Source organism: Pristiophorus japonicus, chromosome 13 (genome assembly GCF_044704955.1).
Source record: "Pristiophorus japonicus isolate sPriJap1 chromosome 13, sPriJap1.hap1, whole genome shotgun sequence".
NCBI lineage: Eukaryota > Metazoa > Chordata > Chondrichthyes > Pristiophoridae > Pristiophorus > Pristiophorus japonicus.
Window position 1 is genome coordinate 53,878,227 of NC_091989.1, and position 12,480 is coordinate 53,890,706.

Sequence of the window (12,480 nt, forward strand, 5' to 3'; positions counted from 1 at the left end):
GGTAGGCCATTTAGGACTGAGATGAGGAGAAATGTCTTCACTCAGAGGGTTGTGAATCATTGGAATTCTCTACCCCAAAGGGCTGTGGATGCTCATTCATTGAGTATATCCAAGACTGAACCAAGAGAATCAAGGGATGTGGGGATAGGGCGTGAAATGGAGTTCAGGTGGAAGATCAACCATGAACTTATTGAATGGCGGAGAAGCTTTTAGGGGCCTACTCCAGTTCCTATTTCTTATGTTCTTATACATAGTACGTATGATTGCTTGGATATAGAGGGACATATTAGAGACACCAAACACGGTATAATAAAAAGGTTATGTCTTACAAATCTAATTGTATTTTTTGAAGCGTTTACAATGATGATGGATGAAGGAAGCCCAGTAGACTTTGTCTACTTACATTTCCAAAGAGCTTTTAATAGGGTACCGCACAAGAGATTTCTCTACAAGATTAAAGCCTCTGGTATTAGTGGTAATATATTGAGCTGGATTGAGAACTGGCTGGCAAAAAGTAGTTACAGATGGATTTGGATCTGTTGTAAACTAGTTACAATGGTGTTCTGCAGGGATTCGTGTTGGGGTTGTTGCTACTTACTATTTTTATGAATGATCTGGCTGTAGGTATTGGGGGCACGATCTTCAAATCTGAAGATGATACAAAAATCTGTGCGAGTGTTCAGACTGTAGACAATGCTCAATTGCTTCAGGTGAATTTTAATGTGCAGGGAGTTGGGCTCATGACTGCCAAATGATGTTTAATTTGGATAAGTGCAGTATTATGCATGTGAACTGGGTGAATGCTCAAAATTCATAAACCCTTCAGAGAAAAGCATTAAAGAAGATGGAGAAAGAAATAGATCTGGGCATTCTAGTGCATGAGCAATGCCATGAAGTGATAGCTAGAGCAAATAGGGTGTTGGGGTGCATTCATTGGACAGTTGATTATAAGATGAGACATACTATTTTGTCCTTGTACAAGACCTTGATCAGGCCTCACTTGGAATACTGTGTCTAGTGTTAATCTCCTCACATAGTGTGTGATATTGAGGTTTTGGAATGGGTGCAGGGGAGGGCTACTGGACTAATTCCCAGTATAAAGCATCTTAGTTATCAAGATATGCTAAAAGAGTTGGGAGAGAATGGAGAAGACTAGAATTATGAGTGAGCTGATTGAGGTTTAAAAGATGATGAAGGGAATAGATTGTGTTCCAGTTGACAGTTTGTTCCAATAAAATAGATTAGGGAGGACCGGGGTCACAATTTAAGTTGTGGAAGGCCAGATCGAGGTTCGATGTCAGGAGATGCTTCTTTTCCCAGAGAATAGTGGATTTCTGGAACGGGCTGCCATCTCACACGGTGGTCGCAAATTCAACAAATTCCTTCAAACGAGAGCTGGTCCTGTTTCTCGTCGGGGCGGATATCACCTCTTACAAAAGGTAGGTACTTGAAGGAATTCAGGACCAGCGTAATCGCCTGGACTAGTTTTGATTGCCTAGATGGGTGGGAGAGAAAGTTCCCCTCACCCCTCTCCCCGCGCTCCCCCCCAAAATTGGCCTGGGTTTTTAATCTGTTTTTTCACCTCCCTCGAGATCACATGGTTTTGTGTGAGGTAGAGAGCGTATTTCTTGTGACACACAAGGTATCTCATAGAAACATAGAAATTAGGTGCAGGAGCAGGCCATTCGGCCCTTCAAGTCTGCACCACCATTCAATGGCTGATCATTCAACCTCAGTACCCCTTTCCTGCTTTCTCTCCATACCCCTTGATCGCTTTGGCCGTAAGGGCCATATCTAACTCCCTTTTGAATATATCTAATGAACTGGCCTCAACAACTTTCTACGGAAGAGAATTCCACAGGTTAACCACTCTCTGAGTGAAGAAGTTTCTCCTCATCTCGGTCCTAAATGGCTTACTCCTTATTATTAGACTGTGACCTCTGGTTCTGGAACTCCCCAGCAATGGGAACATTCTGCCTACCTCTAATATGTCCAATCTCGTCAGAATTTTATGTGTTTCTATGAGATACCCTCTCATTCTTCTAAACTCCAGTGGATTCAAGCCCAGTTGATCCAGTCTCTTCTCATATGTCAGTCCTGCCATCCCGGGAATCAATCTGGTGAACCTTCGCTGTACTCCCTCAATAGCAAGAACGTCTTTCCTCAGATTAGGGGACCAAAACTGAACACAATATTCCAGGTGTGGCCTCACCAAGGCACTGTACAACTGCAGTAAGACCTCCCTGCTCCTATACTCAAATCCTCTAGCTATGAAGGCCAACATGCCGTTTGCCTTCTTCACCGCCTGCTGTACCTGCATGCCAAACTTCAATGACTGATATACCATGACACCCAGGTCTCGTTGCACCTCCCTTTTTCCTACTCTATCACCATTCAGATAATATTCTGTCTTCCTGTTTTTGTCACCAAAGTGGATAACCTCACATTTATCCACATTATACTGCATCTGCCATGCATTTGCCCATTCACCTAACCTGTCCAAGTCACCCTGCAGCCTCTTAGCAGCCTCCTCGCAGCTCACACCGCCACCCAGCTTAGTGTCATCTGCAAACTTGGAGATATTACATTCAATTCCTTCATCTAAATCATTGATGTCTATTGTAAATATCTGGGGTCCCAGCACTGAACCCTGCGGCACCCCCACTGGTCATTGCCTGCCATTCTGAAACGGACCTGTTTATTCCCACTCTTTGCTTCCTGTCTGCCAACCAGTTCTCTATCCACGTCAGTACATTAACCCCAATACCATGTGCTTTAATTTTTCACACTAATCTCTTGTGTGGGACCTTGTCAGAAGCCTTTTGAAAGTCCAAATACACCACATCCACTGGTTCTCCCTTGTCCACTCTACCAGTTACATCCTCAAAAGATTCTAGGAGATTTGTCAAGCATGATTTCCCTTTCATAAATCCATGCTGACTTGGACCGATCCTGTCACTGCTTTCCAAATGTGCTGCTATTTCATCTTTAATAATTGATTCAAACATTTTCCCCACCACCGATGTCAGGCTAACCGGTGTATAATTCCCTGTTTTCTCTCTCCCTCCTTTTTAAAAACGTGGTGTTACATTCGCTATCCTCCAGTCCATAGGAACTGATCCAGAGTCAATAGAATGTTGGAAAATGATCACCAGTGCGTCCACTATCTCAATTGTGTGGGACAGGCTGAATGGCCCAGAGGGATTTTATCTATCTGTCATTGTTCGTACAATAGAAAAGACTTTTGAACCTATTACACTTCAGTATCTTTTAGGATTGACAAAGGCTCTAGATGTGGGAATTGGCCATCTCACTGACTGCCTTCTGAATGTTACAGGATTGCAAGCTCTGGAACATTGCCCAATCACAGAGATTTCTGTAACTCTCTGGCTAAATCAAGTGAAATTTCTCCAGATATATGATCTTCCTTATATTGATTCACATAATAGCCATGGAAGTTTAGTGATCTTTGGGGATTCCCTAGAGGGAACGAAATTGAGGGATGAAGAGAAAAATTAAGATTTAACATCTCCTTTTAATAGTTGAACCAATTCCCTGGAGTTATAGTAAGATGCTTCACTTAATTGCATTTATACAATCCCTCTTTTCTCTAGTGTTAGCTGTGGCTCAGTGGGTAGCACTCCCGCCTCTGAGTCCGAAGGTTGTGGGTTCAAATACCACTCTTGGAACTTGAGCACATAAAACTCTAGGCTGACACTCCAGTGCAATGTTGAGTGCTGCACTGTTGGAGGTGCCGTCTTTCGATGAGATGTTAAACCGAGGCCCCGTCTGCTTGCTCAGGTGGATGTAACAGATCCCATGGCACTATTTCAAAGAAGAGCAGGGGAGTTATCCTCAGTGTCCTGACCAATATTTATCCTTCAATCAACAACAAAAACAGATTATCTGGGCCTAATCACATTGCTGTTGGCTGCCGCATTTCCCACATTACAACAGTGACTATACTCCAAAAATATTTCACTGGCTGTAAAGCGGTTTGAGACATCTGGTGGACGTGAAAGGCGCTATATAAATCCAAGTCTTTCTTTCTATCTCTCCTATTTGACCCATTATCGGTGCATATTTGATACTGAGCCATCACTATGATAGCTTTCTTCTCTGCTGAAGTCATTATGATGTGCTTTGGGCCCAGATACAGATCTTTCATATTGGTTTTACACAGAGTCCTATCTAATTAAGAACAATTATATGTCTCTATTTGTTTCACTCAGCTGGTAAATGTTCATGTTACACGCTTCTGTATTATTACAACTTCCATGTGACTTATTGCTTTCAGAAAAAGTGAAGAACATATGTAAGAGAAAATATTTTAGCTGAAAGCCACACTTACCCTCCATTGTTCTTCCAATGTGACTGAAAGTCTTGTGTGTTTGTCCCAAATCACAGTGATCCCATTGGAAAGTGTAAGGATTAAATAGAGCCCAACAGTGTGAAATGAATAGGAATTATCTAGGCAATTTGTTACAGAATTTGTATCAGAAACTTCCACTTTCCCATCTTCCAAAGTTAGTTCTTTATCCTATAAGGCACAAGTGGATTTGAAAACAGAATGCTTTATAATGTATACAATCATTAATGGTCCCAACTAAAATTAGTATTTTGAAAACTTCTAATAAAATGGCAAATGGCTGCTAATACTAACATAGCTACCTAATAATTGTAAATTAGCATATATACCTGAAATATAATTTTGATATTTCTTGAACATGTCACTCCATCTTCACAGCAAGCAACATTTTCTGTTAGTATTTGGAATGTACCCATTTTTCCTTCACAATGGTCCTAAAATGAAGATAGCAACAAAGAAATGTGCAACAAAGTATAGTCTGTACAGTTGTATATGACTCAAACAATTCAATAATTAGTGCCAGTGTGTAGTATATCAGTATATTCAGAAAAATAATCAGTACAATTTCAACTGTAAACTATTGCTGTGTTTTATTACAGAGTGGGGCTGAAATTGAACCTCATTGCTGCACTTTTCCAAGCAGAAAATGGGTGTGGGGGTGCAATTTTGGTGGTCTAATTCCCATGCCTGAACATCATATTTTTTTGAGCACTATGGAGGCATCCCTGGCGACTGCCTAACACAGATGTTAGGCTCCTTGAATGTGCTAATAAGATCCTAAAAAGAAAAGTTTAAAACAATATTTACCTGAATGTGGACCTAGGAAAAGCAGGTGTGCTCCTCCCAGCTTCACATTTAAAATGATGGCCGCTGCCAGCCACTGCTTGACCCCCTCCCGAACTCACCTGAGCCCCTCAGGTGGCATTGCAGCCAGCCAAATACACTCCCCTCGCCGCCTCCCGCCCACCGCCCCCCTCCCCCGTGAGCTGCCTCTGGGGCTATGACTGACGCTTGCACCTCGCCCACACTGAACTAACGAGACCAGCGGACCAATTTGCCGTGGTCCTGCCGCCAGCCTTACTAAAAACAAAATGAAACATTGCTCGGTTTAAACAGAATATCACTGATAATTTGAGATAATTAGCAAAAGAACCAACGAGTGATGAGGAGAAATTATTCTATACAGCGACTTGTTATGATCTGGAATGCACTGCCTGAAAGGCTGATGGAAGCACATTCAGTAGTAACTTTCAAAAGGGAATTGGATCAATACTTGAAGAGGAAAAACTTAGAGCTATGGGGAAAGAGCGGGGTGTGGGACTAATTGGATAGATCTTCCAAAGAGCTGGCACAGGCACGATGGGCTGAATAGCCTCCTTCTGTACCATATGATTCTATGACGGATGATATGTGCACATGATTTGAACTCATTCATTAGTTTGTTGCTCATGAATTCTGAAACATTTCAAACACATACAAAAGTCAAATCTCATCCACCAGTTTATTCATTTTAATCATTAAAGCCTGTATTCAAAGAACGGTGTGAATACGCTAAATGTGGTATAGGTCTGTATTAATGATTTGCTCGTATCAAGGTTTTTATTTTTGTGTCTGTACCATATTATTATTCAGGTTTTGGGAAAGATTAATAAATAGTGTTTCTGAATCTTCAGAAATTTGTAATATCTGTTTAGGACCTTAACTTATCCTCGAACAGAATAAATGCTAAGCTATGACTCATTTCCTATTTAGAATAAGTTAAATATTTAGTCACTGTAACTTACCTGAACAAATATATATTCACAGTTGCCCTCATAGGTGTATCTCTGTTCATCAAAGGTTATATAATGACCTTCACCATAAACCTTACAGGTCTTTGGACATGGCTTCTCAGTGCAACTCCATGATCCACCCTGGCATGTGCTGCAATATAAAGAATGGTGAAATTGTGTTCGGTAATATTATACAGCTTTTAATATATGAAATGTATTCATTTTTACATTTGGTGAATCTCACCACTTGTTACAATCCTTTGTGATTACTTTTCCTTCAGTATAACTATCTCCTCCAAATAAACAAGGGCATTTTTCAAGCAAAACACAGTTTCCGCTGTCATCTTCAGCTTTGCCTTTAGGACAGACACAGCCAGGTACACATTGTTCTGGCTGTTATAAAAGAGGAAATCTTCAGTGATTTGTCCAAAATATTTATATGTTGTCAGCTAACATGAAATAATATAAACGTATGCATACTCTCAGACAATACATATTACTGGATTAGTAAAGAATTTAGACAGTAATTACTCAGTATGGATTACTCTCATACACACTATTTATTACTTTTATGAACATAAGAACATAAATAGGAGCAGGAGTAGAGCATATGGCCCCTCGAGCCTGCTCCGCATTTCAATAAGATCAATAAGCTACACTGTCAATAAGTTACCTCAGCTCCACTTTCCCACCCTATCCCCATATCCTGTGATTCATTTGGTGCCCAAAAATTTATCGATCTCAGTCTTGAATATAATCAATGACTCAGCATCCACAGCCCTCTGGGGTACAGAACTGCAAAGATTCATAACACACTGAGTGAAGAGATTTCTCCTTAACTCAATCCTAAATGGCAGACCTCTTATTCTGAGATTGTGACTCCTAGTTCTAGACACTCCAGTCAGGGGAAACAGCCTCACTTAATCTACCCTGTCAAACATTCAAAGAATTTTACACATTTCAATGAGATCACCTCCCATTCTTCGAAACTCCAGAGAATATAAACCCATTCTACCCAATCTCTCCTCTTCGGACAACTCTCTTATCCCAGAAATCGATCTAGGTGAACAGCTATTGCACCCGGTCTAAGGTAAGTATATCCTTCCTTAGGTAAAGAGACTAAAACTGTACACAGTACTTAAGGTATGGTCTCACCAAAGCTCTATATAATTACAGCAAGACTTCCTTACTCTTGCACTCCAATCCCCTTGCACTAAAGGCTAACCTACCATTTGCTTGCTGTACCTGCATGTTAACTTTCTGTGATTTGTGTACAAACACACCCAAATCCCTCTGAACACCAACCTTTACTAGTCTCTCACCTTTAAAAAAAATTCTACTTTTTTATTCATCCCATGAAAGGGCATAATTTTACATTTCCCCATATTATACTTCATTTGCCAACTTTTTGCCCAATCATTTAACCGATTTACATCCTTCTCAGAGGTTACTTTCCCACCTAGCTTTGTATCATCATCAAACTTGGATATATTACTCTTGGTCCCCTCATATAAGTCATTGCTATAGATTGTAAATAGCTGAGGCCCAAACACCGATCCTTGCGGCACTCCACTAGTTACAGCCTGCCAACCTGAAAATGACCCGTTTATTCCTACTCTTTGTTTTCTGTCCGTTAACCAATCCTTAATCCAAGCTAATATATTACCCCTAATCCCATGAGCTCTAATCTTGTGTATGAACCTCTTGTGTCATCATCATCAAAGGCAGTCCCTCGGAATCAAGGAAAACATGCTTCCACTCCTGACGCGAATTCTTTGGTGGCTGAACAGTCCAATACGAGAGCCACAGACTCTGTCACAGGTGGGACAGATAGTCATTGAGGGAAGGGGTGGGTGGGACTGGTTTGCCGCACGCTCTTTCCGCTGGCTGCGCTTGATTTCTGCATGCTCTCGGCATTGAGACTCGAGGTGCTCAGCATCCCTCAGATGCACATCCTCCACTTAAGGCGGTCTTGGGCCAGGGACTCCCAGGTATCAGTGGGGATGATGAACTTTATCAGGGAGGCTTTGAGGGTGTCCTTGTAGCGTTTCCGCTGCCCATTTTTGGCTCATTTACCATGAAGGAACTCTGATTAGAGCACTTGCTTTGGGAGTCTCGTGTCTGGCATGCAGACTATGTGGCCTGCCCAGCAGAACTGATCGAGTGTGGTCAGTGCTTCAATGCTGGGCATGTTAGCCTGAGTGAGGACGCTGATGTTGGTGCACCTGTCCTCCCAGGGGATTTGTAGGATCTTGTGGAGACATCGTTGGTGATATTTCTCCAGCAACTTGAGGTGTCTACTGTACATGGTCCATGTTTCTGAGCCATACAGGAGGGCAGGTATTACTACAGCCCTGTAGACCATGAATTTGGTGGCAATTTGGAGGGCCTAGTGTTCAAACACTCTTTTTCTTGCCACCATGCTCCACCTCACAGTCAACCTCTTGTGTGGCTCCTTATCGAATGCCTTCTGAAAATCCAAATATACTACATCCACTGCTTTCCCCTTATCTACCCTGTCAGTTACACCATCAAAAAGCTCGAATGGATTTGTCAAATGCAATTTCTCTTTCCTAAAACCAGTGTTGGCTCTGTCTAATCATATTATGATTTTCTCAGTGCCCTGCTAACATGCTCTGAATAATAGATTCTAGCTTTTTCCCAACTACTGATGTCAGGCTAACTGTTTTCTCTGTTCCTCCTTTCTTCAACAGCAGCGTTATACTTGCTATGTTCCAATCTGCAGAGACAGTTCTAGAATCTGGAAGATCAAAACCAATGCTCAAAACTTCTTCAATTCTGTCTCCCATCAACAAAAAACATTTATTCCATGAGTGAAGTCAAAGAAAAAATATTTTGCAAAACTCCGCAATGTAAGATTTTCTATATCAAAATATGTCCCCTATTGTTTAGAATGGCTTGTTTAATTATATTTTGGAGTTTCACTTAAAACAGATTATTTTGCCTGATTGCTCAATCTTCTGTGTTGCATGGCAGTATGTACAATCACAATCTTGTAATGTTAGATATCACTTACACAAGGTAAATTCAAGCTACTACATTTCTTTCCACAGTGATTCTGTTTTAAGTTTCCAGCTAGGGAACAATTAAAATGTTCCTTTTCCCCAGCACACCCTAATGGGCAAAAAATGCAAAAAGTTATTTCATACAGATTCCAATTCATGCATCAGATACTGACAGCTTTAGAAGACACCAATAATTTACCTGGGGCTTGTGTAGTGGAAATAGGCTTGCACAGAAATGATCCATCTACACAAAAGCTGAAGAGAGAAAAGAAAAGCTAAGACTCTATTTTCATGTTTAATGATTCAACTTTGGTAGATTGTAACAAGTATGCTTACCAATTACCAGCACTCTGTCCACGTTTAATATACGTGCCCCTGAAGTAACATGAGCAGTCACCTTTATCAACACAGACTCCATTTTCATTCATGTACTTTCCCTCAGGACAGCCACATCCATAAACTGGAACATCCTCAACTGTACAGGTGAAATCAGCTTTTGACAGTAATTTGCAGCTCCGGTTACAGGCTCTCATGTCAGTGTCAAAAACCTGGTTCTTCTCACAGGTTGTATCTAGAAACAAAAACATCAAAATACATTGGAATATTGCTGAAAGCAAAAGACAAGGATGAAGCGTTCGCAACCATCTTCAGCTGGAAGTGCGAGTGGATGATCCATCTCAGCCTCCTCCTGAGGTCCCCACCATCACAGTTGCCAGTGTTCAGCCAATTCGATTCAATCCATGTGACATCAAGAAATGGCAGAGTCCACTGGATACATCAAAGGCTTTGGGCCTCAACAACATTCCAGCTGTGGTGCTGAAGACTTGTGCTCCAGAACTAGCTGCACCTCTAGCCAAGCTGTTCCTGTATAACAGTGGCATCTACCCGACAAAGTGGAAAATTGCTCGAGTATGTCCTGTTCACAAAATTACCACTTACCAATCCCCATCAACCTACTCTCAATAATCAGCAAAGAAATGGAAGGTGTTGCCAACAGTGCTATCAAACTGCACTTACTCACCAATAACCTGCCAACCGATGCTCAGTTTGGATGCAGCCAAGACTACTCGGCTCCACACCTCATTACAACCTTGGTCCAAACATGAACAAAAGATCTGAATTCCAGAGGTGAGGTGAGAGTGACTGCCCTTGACATCAAGGCAGCATTTGACTGACTGTGGCATCAAGGAGTCCTAGTAAAATTGAAGTTAATGGAAATCAGGGGAAACACGCCACTGGCTGGAGTCATACCTAGCACGAAGGAAGATGGCTGTGGTTGTTGGAGGATAATCATCTCAGCCCCAGGACATCGCTGCAGGAGTTCCTCAGGCCACTGTCCTGGGCCCAACCATCTTCAGCTGTTTCATCCATGACCTTCCCTCCATCATTAGTTCAGAAGTGCGGATGTTCACTGATGATTACAGAGTGCTAAGTTCCATCCACAATTCCTTAGATAATGAGGCAGTCCGTGTACGCATGCAGCAAGACCTGGTCACCATCTAGACTGATGAGTGGCAAGTAACATTCGCACCACAAAAGTGACAGGTAATGACTATCTCCATCAAGAGAGACTATAACCACCTCCCCATGACATTCAATGGCATTACTATCATCAAGTATCCCCCATCAACATTCTGGGGGGTCACCATTGACCAGCAACTTAACTGGACCAGCCATATAAATACTGTGGCTACTAAGAGCCGGTCAGAGGCTGGGTAATCTGCGGCGAGTGTCTCATTTCCTAATTCCTCAAAGCCTTTCCACCACCTACATGGCACAAGTCAGGAGTGTGATGGAATACTGTCCACTTGCCTGGATGAGAGTAGCTCCAACAACATTCAAGAAGCTCAACACCATCCAAGACAAAGCAGCCCGCTTGATCGGCACCCCATCCACCACCTTAAACATTCACTCCCTCCACCACTGGCGCACCGCGGCTGCAGTGTGTACCATCTACAAGATGCACTGCAGCAACTCACCAAGGCTTCTTCAACAGCACGCCACAACCTGCGACCAGTACCACATAGAAGGGTAAGGGCAGCAGAGGCGCATGGGAACACCACCACCATCAAGTTCCCCTCCAAGTCACACACCATCCTGACTTGGAAACATATCATCGTTCCTTCATCGTCACTGGGTCAAAAACCAGGAACTCCCGACCTAACAGCACTGTGGGAGTACCTTCACCACACGTACTGCAGCGATTCAGGAAACCGGCTCACCGCCACCTTCAAAAAGGCAATTAGGGATGGGCAATAAATGCTAGCCTTGAAAGTAATGCTCACATCCCGTGAATAAATAAATAAATAAAAAAGCATAAATAGTCAAAATATTTCACTCCTTCATGAAAATGTCTCTGTATTATGACTGTAATGGAACTGCACTTTCATTTGGCAATTAAAATGCAGGTTACATTTGGTAATGGTGGCATTATCCAGGCTCCATTTTAGATAAGGATTTCCATCTGCTCAAATTAAATTTTTTGCCCTAAACCCTAATTTTCTGAGATTTATAAGAGAGCTTCTCATATTTGCTGTTTGTATCAATTCTGCCAAATTGGTTAGTTTTCTTCTTTATTGATTAAGTGTTCACTTGCCCTATCCAATTTGTTATTTACTACTTTTGTTATCTAGCAATCATCCTCCAGAAACTGTTCTCTCCAATTTCAATTTATTTACAATCAATCACTCTGCTGAATATTATAGTCAAGCACATTCAACCCAAAAACAAATCTCCAACAGTTCCTTATCCATACCCACGATATATTCCTAAAAATAAAATTCAATCATAACAAATAAATTAATTCAACATTTCAGGAAAACAAATTCAACAACTTTCCCATCTCACCTTAACTCCAAGATGGCAGCCTTAATACTTTGTTATCGCTTCTCCCTACTGTAGCTTTGGCCAATCCAGTCCCTGCTTGCTCAGTTCCCTCTCTTCTAATCAAAGAATAACCCAAACATCTTTGCTTACTCCCTTTCCTTTTTCTTTATATAAATATAATAGACACTGGTCAGGATTTTAACTTGGAGGTAGATAGGGAGTGGACTGGTGGGGGGTGGTGGGGGGTGGGGTGTGGTGGTGCTGGATTACGATCAAGAAACACGAGAGAATGAGTATCAGGCCCTGCTGAATTTAATGGCTGGGCCTGTTGCTCCCACCTGCCTGCAGCCAGCCAGCTTGAGAGGCTGGCTAGCTGTTGAGTGGGTAGACCTGTGGCACCAAGCCACAGCCAGGGAGCAGAGCAGAGGAAGGGATTGGGTGGGGGGTGGGGTTCGTAAACCCAGGATCGGAGGGGCGAGGGACAGAG

At 42.1% G+C, this 12,480-nt stretch overlaps 1 protein-coding gene across 1 annotated transcript in view; it reads right to left on the reverse strand.

Moving 5' to 3' along the window:
* LOC139278099 (mucin-2-like) overlaps positions 1 to 12,480 on the reverse strand; it is a 169,522-nt gene that overhangs the window by 109,581 nt on the left and 47,461 nt on the right. The window contains exons 16-22 of the mRNA XM_070896758.1: positions 9,504 to 9,738; positions 9,367 to 9,422; positions 9,179 to 9,276; positions 6,386 to 6,534; positions 6,154 to 6,292; positions 4,699 to 4,803; positions 4,352 to 4,540 (exon numbers count right to left, since the gene is read on the reverse strand). Coding sequence (XP_070752859.1) covers positions 4,352 to 4,540; positions 4,699 to 4,803; positions 6,154 to 6,292; positions 6,386 to 6,534; positions 9,179 to 9,276; positions 9,367 to 9,422; positions 9,504 to 9,738 — 971 coding nt within the window. The remainder of the gene's footprint in view (positions 1 to 4,351; positions 4,541 to 4,698; positions 4,804 to 6,153; positions 6,293 to 6,385; positions 6,535 to 9,178; positions 9,277 to 9,366; positions 9,423 to 9,503; positions 9,739 to 12,480) is intronic.